The sequence below is a fragment of the Anabas testudineus genome, chromosome 19 (genome assembly GCF_900324465.2).
Source record: "Anabas testudineus chromosome 19, fAnaTes1.2, whole genome shotgun sequence".
Taxonomy (NCBI): domain Eukaryota; kingdom Metazoa; phylum Chordata; class Actinopteri; order Anabantiformes; family Anabantidae; genus Anabas; species Anabas testudineus.
Window position 1 is genome coordinate 6409247 of NC_046628.1, and position 25203 is coordinate 6434449.

A 25203-nucleotide genomic window follows, 5' to 3' on the forward strand; every position below is an offset into this window, starting at 1 on the left:
TTTTTAAGCTGAAATGACATTAAAATACTAGTACCCATCTAGAGTGACAAGGACAGCTAATGTGAAGTGAATACTAATAAACTTACTGTAGTTAGGTGAGGCTGTGTGTTTTCAGGTTGTCAACACCGAGACTTCCAACTTCAACACGCTCCACTTGAAATATAATGTGAATCTTTGTGGCCATTCTTTGATCTCTCAATTCTTTTCTGCTACAATCAAGTTGAAGTTTGGAAAGAAACACTGTCTAGTAATAAATAATAAATCATCACCCATCTCGCCATTTGTTACAATTTACTAAATATCACTCTGCCCCACTTCGTTAAGACCTACAAACCCCTCTTCTCCCCTTAAATGAATCATGACTGTCTTTTTCCGGCAGTCCTGTGGAAGAGACATTCATTGACTCTCAATTACTAAATATGGGATGCAGCTGACCTAATATGGAAATCTTGCAACATGTCTCGCAGAGGCGGGGAAATGGGATTTGTGCTAGAACTGAACATTGGTTCTTGCAATTGTAAGGTAATGGAGGATATATCCTGCTACATTTCAGGCAGACAAAGGGATTTGCTTTCACTGAAAATCTTTCCGACCTTGTTCCAAACCCATTTGGAGGTGTAAATTCACCACACTTCACTCTCAGAAGTCAAATTTCCCCCGACTCCCTTGATAATTCCTTCTGATCCATTACCCAGCATGCCGATGTGTCTTGTTGTTTGTAGCCACTGTGCAGTGCCGTCTGCTGCAAAACATACAATCAACCGGAGGCAGACCTAGCAGACACAGAAGAATTTATTTGGTAAACAGGGTTTTATTTGATTTCCCATCGTGCTGCGGAGTACAGTGGTGGAAAACAATATTGTGTTCATTAGTTTATGTGCATTAGCAGAGGAATGTAATGGTTTATGCATACAAGGCCAACCGCGGAGGGCTCGGATGATTTAGGATGATGCTCATTTTATGGAAATCAAAGCAAGAAATAAGAATAGTTCTTGTGATGCACAGACGCTTCCTCCCCTCCTCCTGGTTGTCTGTGTACGAGCAGCTCGGTGCCTTCCTCACCCTCTTTCTCCTTCGATCTGTGTCTTTCATCTTCCCTTCATCCCCTTCTCTTGTTGCTGTCAGACCGCATTAGGACGTTGCTAACAAGTGACTTAAATTAGGATCCCCCAAAGTCGTATCCAGGTGTGGGTAATGAAGTGGGAAGACGGGGAGATAGGGGCTCCTCCTCCGTTCTTTCGCTCACTAGAAACAAGAAGATCATTTAGTGTCTACCTGCAGCACATCCGTTTTACCTGATGCCCCATAAACATGCAACAAAGCAACATCCTGGTGATATGAGAGGCAAATTAAGAGAAGTGAGTGAAAAGTACAAATTTCCTCACCCCAAACCTGCAAAACAACATCAGCAGTGACAGCGTTAGATCCATGACAACTGTTATTTGTTACGTATCTCTGTGGATTTATGGAAAGCAGCGCCGCAGTGCACTAACACAGACGAGCTTAATGAAATGGAAATTGCAGTCGTAAGTTCATGAAACGCAGTCGTGAGTTCTCCTCTCAAGGCCATCAGTTAGATCTGAGCTCCGCCGGCTGATGGACTGTGATCTGTTATCGTCCCTGTGGCCTGGCCTCTCGCAGACAGGCTAAATAGGTGGTCTCCCTCCACTGGAGGTGGAAATGAATCTTGCCTCAGATTCCCACTCCTTTCTGCTCCCTCTAACACCCTGCTTGTCTCCCTGTCTACCTATCTAGGCCATCTCACTTGGTTTGACATGACAGGTGCAGGCCTGTGTGTACATGTGTGTGTGTGTGTGTGTGTGTGTGTGTACGCCTACGAGCCACAACTTTCCAAAACTAAAGAATGATCAATTGCAGCAGAATTTTATTGAATCCAATTACCTTTCATTCTCTCTCTGGCCCTGTGTGTGTGTGTGTGTGTGTGTGTGTGTGTGTGCTCTTGAAGCAGCACAGTCAGCTAAACACTCACCCGCATTTTTATTGCGCTCCATCACTGTCCATCAAGCCTCGGTGACTTATCGGGAGCAACGGAGGACTTGACAGAGTGACATAGTCACAAATGATGGCCATCTGCGTTGCATGAAAGTTTTTTGGGGAAAACTAATCTGATTACCATCCCTCCTCGCTGCCTCAGCATGTTTCTGGTCCGGGAGCTTTTATAGGTTGAGTTACAGCGAGAGAAGCACAGATTTGGACACGGACCTTCCATACACTGTATACATGTAATAAGGCTCACTGGTTGCCTTGTCTACGCTGTCACTCCAGACATATACCGTACACGGTTTCTCCTCTCTGCCTCGGCTCTCCTTTATTAAACCTTCTTCAGGATAATATTGTTAAGTCAACATGGTGGGTGGCGCTCACAATAATGCAGATGTGTGACAGCACTGAACAAACACTGGATCTGTCGAGTGTGGCCCAAATTAAACTGCCATTCAACACACAAAAACAAATAAAGCAGGTTTTAATTATTAATTGAGCTGTGAAGCTTATTGAAGTATTGTTTTTTCACTGCTTTCCCTCAGATTGTTTCATTTACTTTTGCTCACCGTACATGGAACTTGTCAATCAAATGTGCAGTATGTCTACAGGAGACTACCTGTATGCCTCAGCAACTTTGAACCTCGTGCAAAAGTCGTTTCTGTGCGTCATCAATTCAGAAAATTGGAGAAAAACCTGGTTTACTTTGACTTTAGGACTCCATCGTAAATTCCATTACAGATAAATTATGTTTTTGATATTATACAGTTTTTGAATTTGGAGTTAATTCTATTTTCTGCCACTTCCTGCTTTTCAGACATGCATTTCTCTACATGTATTTGATTTGAACTCTTTCCGGTGTCTTAAAGGTACTGCACGCTGACAGATTGCACCACTGGAGCTTGGAATAACTTACTAGTTATTAGTATTTTAGGATTATTAATATACAATACATGTACAGTATAGTCACATGACTATATTGCTCCCATTAAATATACAAGCTTACCCATAAAGTAATGTAATTCAGATTCTAATGTTTAAATGAAAGACATTAGATTAGCTGAACAGCAAATTAGGTTAAAGTACTGTGGAATGGCGTATTCTGCACAGTGTACTTTTACTTACAGTACTTTTTCAACTTTACTTTTCCAGTAACATTTGCAATGCAGAGCTACTTGCACATGTCTTTCCTCCACAATCAAACACAGAGTTTCCCGGTGACAAATTACAGTGACGTCCATCACACACAACAGGGCGAGCTGTCTTGCCAGAGTCTCCTTGGAAGCTGATTGGAGAGATTGGACGAGCTCCAGCATGTTGCTGTGGAGCAGATTGGTCCCCAGTAGCACCTGGTGCTTTGTCTCTACTTTAAACAGATTCCGTCTTCGTAGCTGGCTCCCTTCCTGACACAAAACTCCCCTGTGGAAAAGAGAGAAGTGAATTGGTGTCTGCCTTCCTCTCAGGTACATCCTTCACCCCCCCCCCCCAACCTTCTCCTCTCCTCCCTCCTCCCCCACTCTCTCTTGCCCACTCAAGCAGCTGTCAAGGTGAGCCGGTTTTACATGGTGAGGCTCCAATGCCCTTGTCCAATTTCACTTTGGAGTGAAGCTGGGCTGAACATGCCAATCCTGATATTACCAAACAAATTAAATCATGCGGTTGGGCGCAGAGGAGAGGGAGAGCGCCGAGGATGCTGGGATGGATGGGTGGAAGGCAAAGAGGGAGGGAGGAGAGGGAGCAGTTGTCAACCAGGCTGAACAGCTCTCTGCCTGCTCTGATCAGGACATCCTAGGAGGAGAATCATTAATTGGCTCAGGATGGAGAGGAGCACTGGCGGGCGACGGCTTTGCTGCTGCTGGCCATGTCCATGACAAAGCCATGATGGCTGGCAATTAAAGAGCTCATCAGAGATGAAGCTGCCGCAGGAGGTGCAGGTGAACTGAGAACCCCACCAGTCATGCTGAAAGAAAAACATCCACCGGGTTTAGGTGATGTAACTTAGCATTTCCTGGTATGTTTCCTTACTTTTCCTGTGGATTAGGACAAACAACGTAATGTGACATGTTCACAATGATGGCTATGCTATAAATACAGTTTGTAACAGGGAAGGGTAAAGCAACTATAGGAAGGTACAAGGCGACTTTTAGCTTCACAGCCTCATAACCATATAACAGCATCTTCAGCGCCATTCAATAGTCATACAGGGAGAAATCCATTACCCAGGAAACATAGCTGCCAATTTGCTCACCAACAGTGTCCTCAATGTACCGGAGCAGCACTACCTGACTCCAGCCCTGCTGCTTTTCATTTGACACATCTAATAAGGAATGATTTAGACTACAGACCCCAGGTGAATGCAGCAAGTTTGAAAAAAATCTCAAGCTGGAATACGACATAAAGCAGTTTTCACTAAGTCAGAGCCGTTCTTCTTCAGCTGTCTCTAAAAACACGACCCAGTGCAGGTCCCGTGGTCATGGCGGGGGTTGTAGAAAGTGATTCTGGGAATGGTGGGAAACCCCTACAGCGCAAGGATTGATTTCTGTTGCAGTGTTCGACATCAGGAATCATGTGAGAGCCACTCAGCCAGCCACTCGTGTGATTAGAAACTTAGATAGGAGCAGCGCACAGGTTTCTTAATCATGGAAATGAACGGTGAAACTGGAGCAAAGGATGATGTTACACTAAGTACTGTTGAATGAATAAGTAAAAAGCTGCTCCAAACAAGAAATAATACTGAAAAATAAATCCAGGTCATTCATTTTTCATGTGTTTTTGTCTAGTCAGCACTCGTAGTTCCTGCTCTGGACTCTTAGCTGCCCGGCCCAGCTGCATCCTACTAAACCATGTGTCACACAGGAAGACGCAAGAAGATGAAGTGCCAAACACTTTTTAAAGCTTGCAACACTTCATGCACTCTTACATCAATACCACTGGCGCATGGTGTTCAGTGCCAGGAGTTCTCCAAAAAAAACGTCGTCCAGTTCGCTCCAAACCCCTGTGCTGTCTCCCTGTATTAACTGCTGTCAGTACAATTTTCAATCAGCGTGTGAGTTGTAGACGTACTGCTGCATCGCCGTCACGAAGGAAAAGTGACTTTGATTGCTTCCTATACTGCTGTGTGTACAGCTTGGGCAATTAAAATCATAATGGCAGATTTTAGACACAGAACTAATGAGCTCAACTCCTCTGAGTGGAAATGCCATTAGAAGTCCTAATGGGGCTCCTTCGCTGAGCAGCAAAACAAAGCCTCGGCTTCCAGATATATGTGCTGCTTCCAAGACTACAGATCAACACGCAATCGTTATTTGATTAATGCTGTTTTGTTTACATAAAGATACAAATAAGCTTCTCCCCCTGCTGTGCCGCTAGGCCTGAGACAGCGTGATGTATAATTGGAGAGTTGGTGACATCCTGGTCCTCAAAGATGAATTGTGAGGAAAGGGAAGAAGTGGATTAGGGAGTTGATGAAGTACTTTTTCTGCTCTGTTTGTTTTACAACTGCAGCAGCTTTATCCGTGTCTGCCTTTCAGTAGACTGGTGTGTTACAATGCGTTCTGTGTTCTCTCACGTCCACTGTAAATCTTCATTACACTATATCCAAATGTGTCTCTTGAGAAATATTACGACAGCTTAGTTGCCACATAAAGCAAACATGCGCTTTCTGTAAAATCGTCCCTCCCTCCTCCCTTAAGCCATGCTCAGAGGGGATGAGGATCATTGGAGGGGGAAGATTTCATCACCTGGTCTTGCCAGGATCTATTCTTGCTTTGGTGTGTCCTCCGAGATCTCTGCTCGGTGCCAGCGCCGATGATGAGCCGGGCTCTACACCTCCAATCCCACCGGAGCACATCAATCACCTCCACTCCTCCCTCACTGAGGGAGATGTGGAGGGGGGGGGGGGGAAAGCCTTTCGCCTTCACTTTGCTAAGACCAAGCAGAGAGAATAGGAAATGAGACGAGCAGATGTGGGTGGAGTAGCTGCAGCCAACGCCTCTGCTCCTGTGATATCTGTATGCAGCCACGGGGAGCCAACAAAAGATCCCAGGAGGCGAGCTATGACACATCTTGGAGGGAGGGCATGCGAGTTATACTCTTGTGAATCTCATATTTCACCTAATCTCCCTCAAATCACAAGACACCTGGAGGCGTGAAATGGATGCCTGTCCCACCAGAGAGCATCCACAATTTCAAACATCATCTTCCTGAAGGACTCTGGACTTATCATACCGAGTGCGTGCCCGTCTTTGTCTCCACTCACTGGGAAACTAAATCCCTCCATCGTGTTCTGGTTCTGCAGTCGACTTGACATGAATCTTATTTCTTGTTACTGGAGAGGCATTTCATTCAGGTCATGGGGATCAGCCTAGCTGCCACTGAAACCAGTGTCTGCTGGGAAAATGATGCATCCAGGAACAAGGTGCTCAGTGCAGTCAGTAAAACGATACGATAGCTTCCAGTAGATGCTGAGCTGCTCCCTTCTGTCAAAGACTGACATTAAAAAAAAACACAATGTTGTTTTGTCAGGCAACTTAGTTTTGGTAGTTTTAATTACGTGTCTCCTCAGGGCTTGATGATGATGATGATGATGATGATGATGATGATGATGATGATGAGGCAACATTACAATGATGTCATGAAAAGCCTAACATCACACTGTGTATGTGCGTTGCATGGAGGCAAACAGATATATAACCTTTATCTATGAGTGCAGGCGGGTTGGCTGACAGCGTGTGTAAGTCAAGTGAGGCCAGCCCACTCGGAGATCTAGTGGCACACATTAATCAAACACCAGGGGAGGAGAGAAACGCCTCAACACACCTCCGCAGCACTTTTTTAACCACAGGGAGGGAATGACCACAAGGTTATTGTACCTCCACGAGCCACTTTGATTCAACGCCGCTGTGCCGAAATGTCTCCCCATAAATGTCTGCTAACTGTGAACGGCAAGGATTACGACAATAGACTTTTTAGAGTCGGAGAACGGTTCGTCTGGAGTCATTTCACAGCGTGAGTTATTACCGCAATAATATCCAAGTGTGCGTCCTTCATGGTGATTATGGTGGTGACAGTGATGCAGTTGATGTGAGGCGCAGACGGGGATTACTGGTTCTTATTGCTGTTTTACAACTAGGAAAAAAAAACAACAACAACTCAGGAAGAAAACTAATCGAGGGTACTGTTTTATGATAATTTTAGCACAGTTGAAACTCATTTCTGAGATTGACTGGTTCATAGTCTCCTGATATAGAGTGTAAAGAAAGACGGCAGGAAAGAGCTTCTGTAATAAAAAACAGCATTTTATTAAAACAAAATGCTTACAAAGCATGAGATAGTACTTCTGTTGGTAACTTTACAAAAACGGGAGGAATATTCATACACGGGTAGCTCAGGAATTCGCCGTTTTAGCTTATAACAGTGTCACTGCCCTGGAGTTTTTTTTTTGTTTTTTTTTACTGTTACATGCTCTGAAAGTCAACAGGACTGAGTGAATGAAAACCACTGTAAAGTAAAATGGCTTTTGTAACATTCAGACCTTTTCTACAGTTGGCAATGGGTAAAAAAAAAAATTAATAGCATCTGTTATTTACAGGATCACTAAATTCCTCATTCAGTAGGGATCAAATAGAAGCTAACACGCCTCAGTTTAAATTAAAAAAAAAAACAGCTGTTGGAGGACAAATGGCTGTTTCAGAGGAAAAAAAAGTAAGTGGATACGACACAGACACAGCTAAACAAACAACAGAGTTTCCCATCTCTTGAATAAAAAAAAACAAAAAACTTCCCACTAACTGAATGAGTGGATCATTATGATACCGACACCAATATTTGGACCGTCTCCTTGTTGTATAAAGACAGGCCAACTGGCACTACAGATAGAGTCCCTGTCATTTAGTTATAAAAATAAATATAAGTGGAAAGAGGAACTGTGTTTTCATTAAAAGACTGACGCATTTAACGTACTGGTACACCCGGTTCAACGGCGAAAGGGACAGTGAGAGCCTTTGTGTCAACCTGATTCTAATTATTTCAGTGTAGTTTGATCAAGAAACCAAGTCCAACTTGTCTATCAGGCCTTTGTTACAGTTAGGAGCAACAAGCCTCATCTCTGTGTCACATACATAGTAAGATTTAACAAAAACACCTTTTCTTTCCATGCTTCTCGTTCACTTTGTCTCATTTCCTCCCCTCTCTCCTCTGGCTTCTCAGAGCCAGGGGTGCCAGGCAGGGTCCATGCGACACAGATTGTCCAGGCTGTTTGCTGCAGCCACCAGGGTGTTGACCTTACTCTCCCCTCCTTCAAACTGAGCTAGGTTATGGAGGCGGGTAATGATGGCTGTGACAGCCTTCTGGACCAGTGTGACCAACTGCTGCGAGTCCATGTTCTCTGGCTGGCCGGCCGGGGACAAAGGCATGGACGTGTCCTCCTGGGTCTTCTTATGCCACGCAATGATCTCATCGCGAAGGACGGCCTTCAGGATGCCGTCCACCTATCAGAGACAGAGGAAAACACAGGAATTAGTTGCAGAAACATTTACAACAAAACATTTTGTCTGCAGCTGGATCCTCAGACAAAGTTCACAGACATCCCTCAGATAAACATGATTAGTTTGTTATATTTAGTATTAGTACAGTATTTTAAACTATGCTTCTTCCAGAGCTTTCAGTTGCATCTAGTCATCTTCCTAAATAGATGCAACCCCATGTGACCAAAACTATTTGTTTGCTGACACATTTTAGTTGTTCCTGAGATACCTAGCTACTACCCAAGGCACACTGTTCATATATGCTGAATGTACCATCTCCTGGGTAGACTTTCCTAAGCTGTGTGTTTAAACTGGCTGTCAGGGGAGTGAGACCACAGAAACATGATAAAACCTTGGCTCATAAGAAGTCGACACCAATCACAAACATATACATAAAACAACGCTGTTAAATCCAGTTTGGGATACGTCAGTCATCTCGGGGGAAATCTCTGTGTTGTTAGCAGCTCATTATGGTGACACAGGGCTGAAATACAGAACCATCTAAACCATGACGGGGCCACAACACTTGCAATCATCACCTAACTAGGTACATGCTGTTCCCTACCCTTACCTAAAGTGTTTATGTGGTTACAGATGCCACTGGGTTGTTTATATGGTTTACAGCTTCGCTATATTTGAGGGGATAATTGTTGCATGTTTGCTGCGTTTCCTGGAAACGTCCACTTTATTTGACCACAAGAAGCACTGGTGTCTGGGACGCAACTTTAACTAGCACACATAACCAAAGTGTTTTGTTTGTTTACATCTTAAAGAGCTCCTGCTCTCTTCCTATCAGTCTTAAAGAGAACGACCTATACATAGACACCACATGCCTGTCATTACTGCCCTGCTGGAGATGCTTTATACAACCCTCTGACTGCTCGTTTTGTCATCGCTTTATCCTACATTTGGCAACAAACTACTGGGTCCTCATTATTCTGACAGAATTAAACACTGTACATTTTGCCTGGTGCTGTCAGCTCGCTGTAACCACACGTTTCAAACATACTTCTCCTCCTATCAGTGAGTCATGTGGGTCAAGTTGAGCAAGTGTAATTTTGACATTTAAATGTAAGAGGTTTTATGTAGCTCACTGCAGCTAAAAATATGCCACCCGAGCAATGAGAATAAATGAAAACAGTTTTGTGGCCCATAAAACTAACAATGAGCTAATAGACATCTGTGCTTCATAGACACGGTGGAACTGCTGCAGGATGACTCTCTGAGGGCTTGTCATCATAAGTGACCAATCACATTAACAAGAAAGTAGTTGAGCTCCATTGTTTACAGTAGAATAAAAATACTGTTTAAAGTTTTTAGTTATGTCTGTATACCTGGTTAGAAATAATAGCATTAGAAGGCTCAGCTGTGACCAGCTACATTTTAAACTGTTGCAGTAATAAGAAATATAAAAAAATAAAAAATATGTAAACTGTTTATTAAATCAAACATGTAGCATTATTTTAGGGCAGAGAAGTTCTTATTGATGTTACCTTAAAGTTTGGCTGTGCAAAACATCGTGCTACAGCAATCATGGAGGCGGTCAGTGGGCCAGAGACGCCGATGGTGGTCAGGAACTCCGAGATGTTTGGTGTCAGGCGGAACGGTACAGGACGATTAGCATCCAAGTCGCCTGTCGCATCATTGATATCAAAACGGAAGTAGGAGACGTTCAGTTTTCCTGTGTCCTAGAAGCAGAAGACAATAAAGATAAAGACTAAGCTACAGCAGAGTTTTAATAATGCACTGCTGCAAAAAATGCTTTTTGCTTGATAAACAACATGTTATCGATCTGCATGTCCCAGACATGTAACATCAAATCATCTACAATCCTCAAATCGCTCCCCAAGTCCCAGCTCCACTCTCTCCTGATGCTCCCTGCTGACTTCAACATATACAGTTTTCATCTTTAAGCCTGCATATATGTGCAGAAGGGCAGCTACAAGAGCAGCCATTCTGGAGGAGATAAGCTCCCTTATATGAGAAGGTGAGTGACTCTGACAGCTTTATAGCAGAGCATTTCATTCCAGCTCAGGCTCCTTCTCCTCCTCCAACTCATCTCTTTCCTTCCCTCACAGTCCTCCTTAACTCCATACCCTACCGCCTCTCTTAGTTTTATTGTCATTTGCTCCTCGAGGGCCCAGCTGAGGGCCGCGAGGCAGTGGGCTGAGACACCAGCAAACCCCAGGAGGCTCAGATAAGCCCACAGACAGTTGGATGCGGAGGCAGCTCACAGAATGTTAAATCACCAGAATTGTAGCCAGGGATGGCTTCATTTTAGGTGTGGTGTGAAGGGGATGACGCAACATTAGCGTGACAGGTGTCGTGACTCCAGGCTGAACTTGAGTGTGAGAAATGACATATACTAAGTAATTCTCAGAACAGCATGTCAAAGATATCAAGAGAAGATACGGGAACACCCTCACAAGACATGAGATGATGTGATGCTTTATGAAGAAAGACATTGACAGAATAATATCTATAAGTGAATTGCGGTCAGATCGGTGCTTTATGATTGACGCCTCATAGCTCACAGCTCTGTAAGGGCCAACCTGAAGGAACGTAAGGTCTCTATTTAAGCAGGGTGGAGCACAATGCTAAAGCTGTGATGCCCTGTCCTTGCACTCACTCTCTCTGTTTGCGTGTGTGTGCGTGCGTGCATGTGTGTGTACACTCTCCGCACCGTAATCCTCCTGTGTCTAATGGGATCTGTGGAGTGGAACAGGCAGAGAGGGGGCTTAATACCAGCGCTTAGCTGCCCGGAGAAACGCCTGTCAGCAAAGGCCGATTAGGATCAGAGGGGAGGGGTGGCCGACTGACACAGTCATCTTTAATAATGACTTTGAGAAAGCTGTCCGCGGACTCCGAGCACCAAACAGATACACGTGGACTGAGCAGCAGATGAATTCACACACAAACACAGCCACTTCAAATTGAAACGTCTTTGATAGCTGTAGAGCAGAGGGACTGAATATAACATCCTGTCAAAACATCCTTCGCACTGACAGCGGCTGGCTGACTGGCAGGCCTAGCGTGAAAGTCACAGGGGAGAATGGTAATTCATACAGCCAGATATGGCACCAGTAATGGTGATCTCTTAATGCATCTATGAGAGCGTCAACCTATTCAATTAGACCCTGTCACATGAATCCAGCCTGCCTGGAAGAAAGTCCGACATGCATGCGCATGTCCGTGTGTCACATGCCTGTGCTATTTGCAGCATCTCAGGGTTGAGCCTGTTGAGGTGGAGCATGAACTCGGCCAGACCAATGAGAGCCAGCTGGATGGTGAACATCTTCCTGAAGGTCCAGTAATCAGTAGCATTGGGGAAGGTGTGTAGAGCCCATTCCTTCAGCATGCTGCGAGGCACCATGTTCCCCTGCACCTCCTTCAGGATATCCCGCAGGACCTGGCGCAAAAACAGGAAGAGGGAGCAAAATTAGTCATTACATTCAGGTTCTAGTTATTCAATGCAACAGTTCTCCAGTTGTAATTTAATACACAAATCCTACGGCTGTCCACAAAGGCCAGGCTTCTTTCCTTTTTTAAAATAGGTAAAGTAATAATAAAAACTCCCAAGCACAATCCCCATAATTTTAGAGTGGTTACAAATCTAATTGTACTATATACATTGGGTTATATGATTGTCTCCATACCTGGTGGCTGGCCTGTGTGCCTCTGGCCTGCACAGTAGCCAGACGATCGTAATATCTGGAAATGGGGTTGTCATGCTCAATGCCCTTCTTGGCACAGCGCTGTTTGTAGATTTCCACCAGCGACAGAGACGAAGGGTTGTCCTCTACCAGCCGCATCTGAGGCGACACTGCCACCACTCGGGGCACTGGAGAGATAGAGGGAGAAAGAGGAAGAAGACAGGATAGAGGTTGTAAGAAGACAGGAATGGGGGTGCAAAGGGAGGAAATATCATGGAGGGAAGTCAAAGGGAAAAAAGGAAGAAGGAAATGGGGAGAGGGGGAAAACAAAGTCAGTGAAATACAAGCTGAAAACATCACTAACTCACTAACAAACAGTCCCTGTTTTACCACAGTGCAAACCACAAACCTAAACATACAGCTAAAATCCTTCACAGTTGGTAGACAGCTGCACTGAATGCATGCCACTGATCAACACCAAACAGTGACAAAGGAGGTAAAAGGCTTTGCATGGGGCACACAATCAAAACTGTCTAAACATTTACATATACTTGCACCCCAAATCACATCAATACCAGCCATTCCTGTTGGGAGGAAATGGGTTGGAAGGGACTGTTAAATTCCCCATCCATATTTCCCCTTAAACAAACCAATCAAGTGCATAAATGGAGAGTGCGCAAACATCTGGGTGGAGGCAAACCGCAAGGGGGTGACAGGAGAGGAAAATGCATTTGGAAGCGAATTGAAATTGTGCGTGAATGAAACAGAGACAGAAAGAGAAAGCAAAAAAATGAATGGAGATAGTCAGAGCCAATTTTTCTTTAGAAGCCAAACAGGTGTAAAGGAAAGAAATAGCTTCCCTTTTTTTTCCTAATTAAAAACGCAATGTAATGAAAAAGGTAAAGCTCACAAAAACAGACAGGCACAGAATGCTGGCCAAGTATAAAAGTTCATGCACACAGGCTTCGTCTGTATTATCGCTGGTCTTACCAGTGAAGAAGAGGTGCCTTTTGGTCGTCTCTTTCCTCTTCTCCAGGCAGGGGTTGAGGAGTCGAAGGAGCTGCAGGACCCTCTCCTCTCGGCGCGACTCAGTCAGGCAGGCATCGTTCATCACCAGGTAGGGGTAGATCTTGCCATTGTGGCCACGGATGTAGAGGCGACGCGCTGCTGTGTTGTGTTTCTGAACGATTTCCACTCTGGGCATGAACCTGAAGAAGGGGGCAGAGAGAAGGGAGGGAAGGAAGAAATGATGTGGGATAAATAAGATGTGGGTAAGTGGAGTCATGGTAACTATAAAGAAAAAAAAATACTGCCCGCATACATTTATCCATCTGCTTACGAGGCCCAGATATCCCAGTGTGGAAAAGTCCCTTACCTTGCAATCTTGATGTAGTAGTGCGTAGGTTTGGGCATGAGGAACTCCCCGGGGATCTCCACCTCAGCTGTCTGTGCAGAGAAGTTGCTGAGGAAGCGGCATTTCTCCTCAATTAGAAAGAACTTGGGCAGCTGTTTGGTCTTGGCCTCGAGGATCTTGATCCACTTCTTCAGCTTGGAGATCAGATTGTGAAGCTTCATGGAGCCCGGTACACTGAAGTCAAAGTCTGGCAGAGAAGGGGACAGTTATAGTTACACAAAAACTGCCTTTTTCATCTCCCAATTTCCTCAACTCTCCAAGTCTTTCCCTTCTGTTTGGTCTGCACGATACAAAAAAAATAATTGTAAATTACAGTGAAAAGCCATATTATAAACAGACCGAAAGAAGACAACCACAGACACACAAAAAGCAGATGCAGGTTGGCAGTGATGTGACAGTGGCCAGATGTAAACCTCAGGCTGACTGAGAATCTCTGGATGCTGGTGTTAGGCCAGGTTCAGCCAGACTTCACTTAGGGTGAAAACAAACAAATAAAACGAAACCTTTCTTGTTCATCTGAATAAAGTGTGCACCTTTGATTGAGGTTGGAGCCTAAAAAGCTTTAAATAAATAAAACCTCTCAACTCCCCAGTCATATTCCACTGTCTCACCGGTACATGAAACAACGCATCCTGATCAAAGCAGGCCCGTGTGCTGTTCAATTCAAGTCAAATATCTGTGTGAAGACAGCCTTGTATTGTATTACACTTCCTCTGCCTTATTATCTATGCTCAAAATGCCCTTCAGCGATACACAAACACCCCCAACTGCTACAGCAGGGCTGTTCCCAGCTGCCAAAAAAACAACAACAACAGTAGTAGGCAGCTCCCAGGTGTATTTGTGCACATATATGCTCCCAGACTTACAAATGTAACCTTCCCAAATTAAGCACTAGAGGGGTTAAAAACAGGTGCAAGCAACAAACATAAATTTGCCTGTACTTTGAGTGGGAAAAAAGAAAAAGAAAAAGAGAAAGGAAAGGACAAAATGTTTGAAAGCTTTCTGCTCAGATGCCATTTTAATGCAAACTTCACAGCGCCTGCCTGAAACCACTAACAGTTAAGATTAATTAAAGTGAGACGTGGGTATTTACCTTACTGCTATTTACCCAATAACACTGACTAAAAAAACAACTAATTTTTCACAGTGATGACCTAAAGGAGAGCAGTGGTTACATCTGGGAAATGTCCATTATAAATATTGTGTCGCACTGTCGGCCACTCCACTCCAGCGGTGTGGTGTGGCGCCTTGCTTAAGGGAACTTCACGAATAAGTTATTCATGGCAGTCTTGTAGCAAACGGAGAGCTGTTTGCTCTATCGAGTTAAAACTCCCCGGTGGAGGCTGGGAGCTGATTAAATTAGAACTATAAAAATGAGAGTCTTAAAGTATTAAATTCCTGTTTCAAGTCACAACTCATATTGCACATAACATATTGTGATGAGCTGCAGCAATAACAACGGAAGGTGGGGAAGTGAGCCAGGCAGGTTTTCCATTTTAGAGTAAAGCCCCTAGGACATCTCTGTGACACACACACAGAGACAGAGACAGACACAGACACACACACACACCTCTCCTATTTCAGTACACCCTGTTGTGCCGCCTGTTATAATGAATCCATGAAACTGCAAGGCCTTGCCATTTCAAACCTGTTCAATCTCTCCCTGAGCGAGACCTCCTAATACTTTAAATAAGCCCTTTAAAACAGCCAATGTTCTTTTCGGAGTGGCCCTATTTCGCTATCCGTCTGCCTGCAATTCACCTGCCTCGATAGCAGAGGTAAAATTGAAACAGTCCTGAGAAACTGCTACCCAACAACAATTCAGGACCATAAAAGTGTATAATGCCTTCAAATAGAAAAAGGGGGGTACCTTCAAAGTAATGAAGGTAATACAGTAATTTCGCTCCATCTTTATCAGATATAAAACACTTTACATTTTTAAATGTGGAGACAGTTGCACATAGGACACAGTCAGATTTTTTTTCTGAAAAAAAAAAAAAGAAAAAAAGATGACCAACATTTGACCTTGTTTTAAGTGCTACCTAATCCTACTCATAACCTGGAATATCTTATAAATATGAATGATTCAAAGTTGTGAAGCTGGACCACTTTCATACCTTTTCTTAAAATCAGATCAGTGGTGAATTGAGCATAAAAAATAACGTGAACAAACAATGTGATATTCATCTAAATTTAGGCCACTCTGAAAGAACAAGAACACACCCACCCCCTCCTCATTTCAGTAAAATCTAATTAATTAAACACTTTAGCACTGCCCTCAAGTCAGCCAGTGAAAAGCGCTCTATACAATGCAGCTGACACAGCCTGTAGCTGCGTCAATGTCAGAGCACTGACATATTTTGCAATTTACAGTATCTATTGACCTTGGAACAAATAATATATTACGAAAACTCGGTCAGAAGAATCCAGTGAAGTTAGAATAATATTTAAACTGTTATATTTTAATTAACCATTTTAAAAGACAATTCTTTTTGTCTATACCTTGATCCTTAAACTAAAATTGCAGACAGCTACTGACAGAAACCACAGGAGTAATATGTAGAGAGTACAGTACTTCCAGCAAGACCAGAAGAGACATATTTTCAGTTCTGCTGAACTTGTGACCCTGCTCTACGGGGGGGAACAGGATGCTGAGAGAAAGAATGCTGTGTGGAAAGTAGCCAGACTGCTCTCTGACCTGTGTGTATAAACCAGGGCTGGTATTCGGCCCTACCTGTAGACTGCTGCAGCAAATTATGGATCCTGACTCAGGAGGTGGGCCTCAGCATAGAGAACCTTCATTTCCGTGTTTCTAGCTAAGTGTTGGGTTGTATGTGTGATTTATAATGTCTGATTGGTGGGTGGGTTTCAGTCAGCGCTATGAATGGTGGTGGTAGAGTTTCTGGCAATAAAAGTTCACATTTAAAGCTTATGATTAAACATTAACTGAAGGTACATAGATGCTTTGCCAAATTGCTACACAGAATTATATTGTAGTATATTTAACTATGCTGAATATCATTGTAACATGACAAATGGCTAACCAGTAGGCACCGAATTCAAAAGCCAGCAAACGGCACCTTTTCAGAAAAAGCTATTCTGACAAAAGTCTCTGGAACAGATCCACTGCTAAAACAGTAACTCATGCAAATAGCATTTGCCATAATTGGATTTGAATGCCTCCCTGCTGCCAAATGTTATATGTGCACACATAAACCCATATTTTCCAGCCCACAAACCCTGTGAAAGCGAGTGAGCCACTAACGTGGTGCAGGGAATGGGAGCTTGGCTGCTCAACAGCTCTGTAAACCCTGTTTGTTCCGCTCTGGAAGGCTTGTGTGGTTTCAGCCTCCGTCGGCCCAGCTCCCATGTTGCTGTGAGGACAGCTGGGTAGTGATGGTCGGCAGGCACCCTGCGAGGCAGACGCCCTGGTGACGCCTGGCTGCGTGAGCACAGCTGGCACCACAACATCTGGTAAGATTCATCAGCACCAAGTCTCGCTCACTCTTGTTCATATTGTTCATTCAGTTGGTCTATGTGCCGTTCCCATGCTTGGGCACACTAACGCCTTCACACCTGTATTAATATTTCCTCTCAGGCTCTCAGTTCAATTGTCTTCTATTTTCCAAAATCCTTTCTTCCATCTTTTATGCACCTCTAATTAGTTATAGCTCAGTCTAGTTTATCTTTTGTCTGTTAGTAAGATGAGTTTTTTCCCCTTCGCAAATTGCTTTTCCTTTCACTCGTTCTCGTTTTCTTCCTCTATCCCATGGCCAAAAACTGTTGGCCACTCTCAGGACCAGTAAAGAGGAAAAGCACAAGAAAGACTGAAGAGCAATGGGGAAGGGTGGGGAAGAAAATCAGTGAACATGTATGTGCAGACTGTAGGAGAGAAAAGGAGTCAATAAAAAAGGTTTATTTGAACTCTGAAAGCTGGAGGAGCTGCAGACGGTCCTTGTATAAAATTGGCCCAGTGAACTGTGGTTCAACTCCCTTATGTAATATAGGAAAACAACCACGTGGTTTGCAAAAACAGAGGAATGATTGTTTTGAGAAAATGCCTCAGAGGGGGTCTTGGCTAAACCAGGACTGCACCTGTCTTGTTGGGTTCCACAGCTTGCATATTAATCTGAACATGCCGGCCAAAGTGATTGGAGTCTTCTTCATTGGCTTACAAGCACAATTGGGATGAGATTTGATAGAATTTATTGAATCTGAGTCCACATTCAAATACATGTACTGAATCTCAATCTCTTATAAAATCTGTTAAAGTAGTTTACTTATACTGAAGTGGGGAATTAAAAAAAAAAAGAAGCTATTATTTCACTATTGTTTTACAAAACTCATTTTAACTAATCTAATTACCAAATCTAGCTTTTTATAATCACATTAATAACAATTTAATCATTTACCTTTTATTTATCATGCTAATTAGTTGCCAATATCATTCATTAAAGTAGTTTGAAGGTAGTTACAATCCAACAGCCTTACATACTTTATGACAGATCATAAATGAGAGGTTCGATAAGGGATATGTTTTGCCCCAAAGCAAACAAATGCTGATATTCTACCAACTTGGAACTGGATCTGCAGTAGAACCTATTGGACCCATCCCTAAACCTATCCCTAAAGCATACAAATGAATTTCACAGAATTTCTGCTTTGAAATATGTTAATCTAAAACCAAAGACAGATCAGAGAGCTACCTCGCACAGCAGAGCATCTTGTAAATCTTAACCTTTGATGTCCAACACCTCTGAGAATACATAGACTGGGAAAGTAATAAATGGACCACTAGGATTAAAAAGGTAAGTAGAGCTAGATACAGTCTGTAACTCAACATCAAGTAAACTAAAGCAGCATTGGATCTTTGTAAAGAGTCCAACATTACAAACCCCTGCTGGACAAATTCAATGGACTTTGATTTTGGTGCTGTTGTGCACCATCCCCACCTGAGTGACTAAAGTGAAACCACACTGAGAAAGGTTATTGGTGTTGGTTAATCATTGCCAATTCTTGTCTCAAAAGAATGATTTTCTTTGTAATGAGAACATAATAATCATCCTGATATAATAACACTAAGGGGACATTAAGCATTATGTTTCTGTGCCACACCAACTCCCATATTGTATGTGCTATACTTACTTTTATTATAGGAAGTGACTTCTAACCAATGCTTGATTAACTGACAAAGAAGATAGCACACCATTTCCCATATAACAGCACTTCATGGAAACTACACATTTACTTTAGTATAAAATAGTATAAAAGTTTCCCAGTGCCACTATGGTGAAAATCACTACTCAGCCTCTCATGGAAGTTGTAAAATCCTCCAAAGAATGAACTTGTACAACAGGGTTCACAGTTTCTTAGTTTTCTTTGACTTTATTTCATCAAACCTGGATGGGTTGTTGAAATCTTCGCAGTGCTGCCCCAGCTAGATTAGAGAGGCTGACATGTATACAATCAAAAGGGCTACAGACGTGTGTACACAGCATAATAAAGACACAAGCGCACGCACACAGACACACAGACACACACACACACACAAACACACACCTATTCCTGACTCGTCACTGACCCAACCACTTCCTGAAATCTAATCATCTAGTTGGAAACCTTAATTACATTGTAGACCACCAATGTTCCAGCTGCTCCAAGCGACTGCAGTCTTGGCAGCATTGATATGAGCAGCACATGTGTCCACACAGATACAACGTAACCAGCTCAACGTATTGCTACAGAGGCCACTCGGGCTGGTGTCTCATCATTTAAACCAGTTTCGACAGTAACAGCAATGCTGCTCATGTCTGCTGAAAGGTGGCTGATGTGTAATACAAGACTTTAGGGAGGAGAACTATGAGGTGTTGCTGGTTTTGCTACCTGGCTGGTTGTTGCACATTGTCAAATACTCACAAAACAGCTTGCTTCATGTATGTCATAATGTCTTTACAAATATCTAAGAGTTCTGTAGTGAAACTAAAGCGAACAAAGTTCAAAAGCAAATACAGAACACTGAAAAACTACTAATACACTATGAAAAACTGATACAGTCTAATAAAACTGTCTTAAAATCAATAAAACAATCAACAAATCATCCCTTCATCAAGTTTAAAATTTATCAGGCCTACCTAATAAATTGCCAAATTAGTATTTAAAAAGCCAACAAACCTGTTGTGAACTGTCCCTTCATCTTCTGGAAAACAGGGTCCTGGGCGGTGGCCTGAGCGCGTCGAGCTAGCGACTCAGAGGCAGCACTGGAGAACATGGTGGAAACATTGGATACATTTTCCAAGCCAACACCGAAGGTGCTAACCAGCTTCTTGACAAAGTTGAGGGTATGAGGTGTGATCTTGGCGTCAGACACTGCCCCGCTCTTTTCAAAGGCCACCGAGTAGCATTTAGCCAGGCCTTGTTGAAGCTGCCTTAAGACCTACAGAGAGAGGGAGAAGGAAGATTAGTGCAGCATTAATATTTATAAGAGTTGTTCGCCAAATTAATTTTTGTGTGTGTTGACTCTGATTTCTAACATATTTTAAAGCTTAAACACCTTGATGAACACAAATACTAAGTAATAGAGTCATATTTCTTAAGGAACAAAGATGTAGTGATTCATACGGTAACCAAAGCCAGGTATAGAGGAAAGGTGATGATGGGATAGTATGCCTCTGCCCCTGCTTGCCCAGTGGAACGAAGCATAGAGCCTGCAGCTGCTGCTGAATGCCTCAAACCATCACAGATAATCACACAGACACACACACAGACACACACACACACACACACACACACACACACACACACACACACACAAACAAACTTCGTCCCAAAATCCCTTGACCCATCCTACACACTCACTGCACCCATCCATCACCTGTCTCAGTCCTCTTTTCTTCCTCTTCTCCCTGTCCCAGTCTCTCCCCTCACCTACACACCAGATATCTTGTCTGGATGCTGCCTAGCATAGCTAACAATTTGCTGCAGCACCAAGTTTGGTTTGGATGATGGTGTCAGGCACTGCACTGAGGACCACATAATTAGCTAGGCAAAAACATAGTGCCTGAATGGATAATTTAAGTCGACATATGGTTCAACAAAAGGAATTTGAGAAAATACAAGCCAAGACATAATGAAACAGAACACTATCCTCTTGTCTGTACAACTATACAGTAATCGTACATTACTATGGCAGCCAGGTCTGTCGACTTTGTCCTGTTTAAGCCAAAAATAAACAGTCAGGGAATCGAATACAGCAACTTATTCAGACATGTCGGGATAACACCCTAAACTAAACAGATGTGTCAGACCTCCAGAGAGATAGCACCTGCTAAACTGTGGTCACCTGGTTTGCATGACACCCATATACACAAGATGTGCACACCATGGATGCACGCAAGTTCTCACAACAACTGTATTTTTCTCTCACCACCTGATCTGTTAAAAACGTGCACATAGCGACAAAGTCAGACACGTACAAAACCAGCTCCTTTAGTTTTCTCACCTCCTCATGCCAGTTCTCCCTGAACCACACCATCTGGTCCACGATGCCCTCCAGGGAGGAGAGCAGGGTGGGGTGTAGCTCCCGCTGCATGTGCATGATCCTGCTGCAGCGCCACATTGGGGCAGTGGCCCGGATAGGTCCTGGGTCGGAGGCCCCTGAGTGAGGCTGGGCCCCCACTGAAGTGGGCTGCTGCTGTCCAGATGCATCTGAGGGGGGAAGGGTTGAAAAAGCAGAAGAGAGACGACAGATATGAGGAAAAAAAGGCAGAAAGAAAATAGGGCAGAGAGTGGCAAACAAGTATAAGGTAATCCGTTTGAAAAGCATACAGAGGCACATTCTACAGTTACTTGAAGTTCAAACCATTAAACAGGTGTTTAATCCAGAGTAACACTAGGGGAAAGTTGCATGTTACTCACCATATACCATATGCTAAAAACATTTTCTACCTATATTTACTTTTGAGTGTAATAACTTTAAATGTTACATTAAAGCAAAGAAGCAACACACTACAACCGGCCATGTTTACTTACCACTTTTGTAGCGTTCCCTCTGCTCAATCTTGAGTGTCAGGTAAAGGGTGCGGATAGGGAAGTAGACAGCCTGGGGGTACACTCGTCCCACCTAGCAGATAAAAGAAGGTCACAGATTATATTTCAAAGACTCCCCCTCAGGACTGAAAAGGAGAGAGACAGAGAGAGAGAGAAAGAGAGAGAGAGAGAGAGAGAGAGAGAGAGAGAGAGAGAGATAGGGGAGGCAGACAGAGGTGGAGAGAGAGGGACAGAGAGACACTGCTTGTCTGTCAGGGGGAGTGAGAGAGGGAGAGAGCGATCATACTGATACAGTCAGAGAACTCTGCTGTAATAGAGGGAGTGTTTGAAGCTTTGAGTCAGGGGAGTTAGGGAAGTTAAAAACACGTCATGGCTGAATTACAAAACTGAATGTGACTCATGATGAAATTGCCCTCAAGACTTTCAAGAAAAGTCACTGACATCATTGGAAGGCTTTATGGTTGAAGTCAGGACATAAGAGATTTCAAGTTTTAAACACATAGCAAATTTATCTCAAACTTGGTGGAGTAGGATTCCTTTGATAAGTCATGCAGCAGGTGAATTTAGTGTCCTTCTTTGGTGTATAATTTATATCTGTCTGGGGTCACAGTTCAGTGTGAAGGTAGGATTAGTCAGCTACTCAGCCTGTAGTTCAGCACTCAAGTTAGATCGCTTTCTGAAATTATATTTTTATATTCACTAAAAATGTGTGCTACTAACCAAAATGAATAAAAAAAGTTTGTATGTTATATTTTTATTTGGTACTATAAACTATAAGTTCATAGTTTACTTCATAGTTTTACTTTCTCCAGGTTACTATGTAATGACCTGCAGAGCTGTGAAAAGTTACGCTGTGCACTAAACATGCAAATATCAGTGTTACATTAGAAGATGGCTGCAGAAACCACCCATTCATGTGCTCTTGCAAGCTGAGATAGGAAGCTTTTCCTGATAAACACCAATCATGATCTTACACATAGTGAAGTCTTGAAAATGTAGCAAAAGCTTTGGGTGAACTCCTCACACTGTATGTACGATTCTGATTTTACCCCTGTCGTTAAATAACATTCAAAAACACTAAAGAGTGACCATTGTGACAAATTACACACCAACTGTAAAGGAATGGAAGACACTGATGTTTCTGTGTGTTTGACACTTGGCATGCACAAAGCAAGTGCCTAAAGCTAAAACATTCAAGGTGGAACAGAGGCTGGCTTTAAGCCCAACAGAGACTAGTGGAAGACCAAACCACAAGAATCTCTCAGATCCCAGAGTACAATTTCATGGGCTGCAATTACACCGCTACATGATTCCTTCTAGACACTCTGCACACCTTCAGGGCAAAAAGGGATACCTCCACATTTCAACAACAAAATTGAGCTCAAGATGACTAAAGGTGCATCTAGGATGTAAGGTGGTGGTGGAGGGGGTTAAAGGAGAAAGAACGAATAAAGAAAGAGATGACTCTTTTTCTCCACTTTTTATCTTAAGGCAAAATGGATTTTGGAACCTTTAAGTTGCCTTTGAATCAGTCCACATCTCTGACATCTAGCCCAAGTATTAAAAGAGACTGTCAAACTGTACAAATCAAGATTACATAAAAACTAGCTATGCTTCAAAGCTGCCTGAGGTGAGAATGGGTTTTCCTTAAACCACAAGGACTAGAAAAAACTGCTGTTCCAGACCTTCAGCAGGGTTCTTCAAGGAACTCAGCTCGCTCATTTGATGTAACACACAGCTCTACATGGCGAATGAGCCAGAAGTAGCGTGCTTTAAAAACAACACCATGACAGGGATGACAGACAGGATTAACTAACTGGTAAAAAGAAGCTGCTGTTGTAGGTTTAAACAAGGGAAGAGGTGCAGAACAAAAACTATTATTAAATTGAACTGCATGTAGGAAAACACTGTCCTTTGGTGGTGAGCACCTTCAGCGACCCCTAAAAAGCTTTAGTCAGTCATGCAGATAGACAGCACAATGTTCTGCATTTCTTTACATACTGTCTTTCCCCAATCAGCTGTATGTTAAGTTTTTATATACTGAATACCATAAATAAATGTAAAATGAAAAATACCATTCAGATCAGAAGTGAAGGAGCAGGGGGTAAGGAAGGGGAAGATGGAGTGCTAAGTGGTAGCTAACAGAAACATTATAGATGAAAGACGAATGAAGGCAGAGTGGAAGAGGAGGAACCAGAGATCAGAACGCTAATGGGAAGATAAGAAATGTCATATTTTGGTGAAGCTGAGGTGAGATGAGGGGAAGGGGGGTGAGTGGCAGACAAGCAGGTGGAAGCGAGAGAGGTTGAAAGTGTGTTGGGAGGGGTGTTGAGATTCTCTGTTAACTTCTGATTCATCTTGCCGCCTGCCCCCAGGCACTTTTCTCCTCAGCTTCATCAATATTTCAACATACGATTTTTAAACATCCCGCCGCCGCAGAGAAACTCTAAATAATTCAGGTGAGCGACGGAGATAAAGCCTGCAATGCATTAAAATGCAGCTTTCTCTTTACATAAAAAGGAAACAAAAAAAAGGGTCAACCCTTTACCCTTCAGTTATTGCAGGGCGATGAGGCAGACAAAAGTAAGGGCTAGACCGCCACACATGGAAAATCTCTAGTCACCCACTGACATCTATTTGTACATATAAAAGGGTGTTACAAGTTCAAGTGACTCAATTGTGTCCAAATAGGTCATAACTTTAACATCGTAACAATAATGGGTCCTGTTCAATTATTCTTTAGATAAGAGAAAACATGGAGTTATATAAAAATCCCACATGAAAACAAATGCAAATGATACCGTACGTTCCTACTGCTCTGGTTATTTATTTATAGATAACTTGGCCAGTTTGTTAATGGGTCTCACAACCAGATATCGTTGACATGTTTCCTCTTTATCTGCCAGCAAAAAAAGTAGCAAGGACTGCCAAAGTAATCATCGTTTCATCGCACACTTTGCCTTTTCATGATACTTCTTATTTTAATTTTTTACAGTACCCACTTGCATTTTAAAATCCTGCCTCTTCCCTTTATCCTTCTTCACACTTTCTATAATATTCTCTATACAATATTCCTGCGCTGCTGAGTGGATGGCTGTTTGTAATAGCAGACTTTGAAGATCACCCTCTTCAAATTGTGCAGAAATAATACTCCATTAAGCAAAGCAAATTAGTCCTTGGTTTAATTACTAGCTCTGTTCCTGCAGTGCGCATGCATACGATATTAACTTTAGAATAATTTCTTGAACAAATAATTTAAAAACCAATTCTACAAGGACTGGTGAAAGCCAATAAATTGCAGTAAAAGGGACACTGAAAGAATCTGAATGCTTAATTTGCTAAAAAGAAAGCAGGAGAGAGGCCACTTTGGCATGAATGCAGTTAATTTATCTTGATTAGAAAGACGTGCATGAACACTAAATCTAATATACCGACCAGATGTGCTGCCCCAAATGGATGAAAGAGCCAAGGAAAAAAATATGAGCAAACATTTTTATATGAAAATAAAGAAAACTAAAATAAAATGTAACAGCATAACAGAAAAGATGATTTTGAAACATATCCT

The 25203-nt window shown here is 42.8% G+C and overlaps 1 protein-coding gene across 2 annotated transcripts in view; it reads right to left on the bottom strand.

The window, feature by feature from the left end:
• Positions 1–7444: 7444 nt before the first annotated feature.
• The window catches only part of trrap (transformation/transcription domain-associated protein), a 72169-nt gene continuing 54410 nt past the window's right edge, over positions 7445–25203 (bottom strand). Inside the window, exons 63-71 of one of the 2 annotated variants that reach the window (XM_026350844.1) lie at positions 21621–21711; positions 21091–21296; positions 19764–20025; positions 13554–13779; positions 13169–13386; positions 12182–12366; positions 11731–11934; positions 10019–10213; positions 7445–8489 (exon numbers count right to left, since the gene is read on the bottom strand). In XM_026350844.1, the coding sequence (XP_026206629.1) occupies positions 8205–8489; positions 10019–10213; positions 11731–11934; positions 12182–12366; positions 13169–13386; positions 13554–13779; positions 19764–20025; positions 21091–21296; positions 21621–21711 (1872 nt within the window). In that variant the 3' untranslated portion in view covers positions 7445–8204. The remainder of the gene's footprint in view (positions 8490–10018; positions 10214–11730; positions 11935–12181; positions 12367–13168; positions 13387–13553; positions 13780–19763; positions 20026–21090; positions 21297–21620; positions 21712–25203) is intronic. The other variant, XM_026350843.1, reaches the window with a different exon arrangement.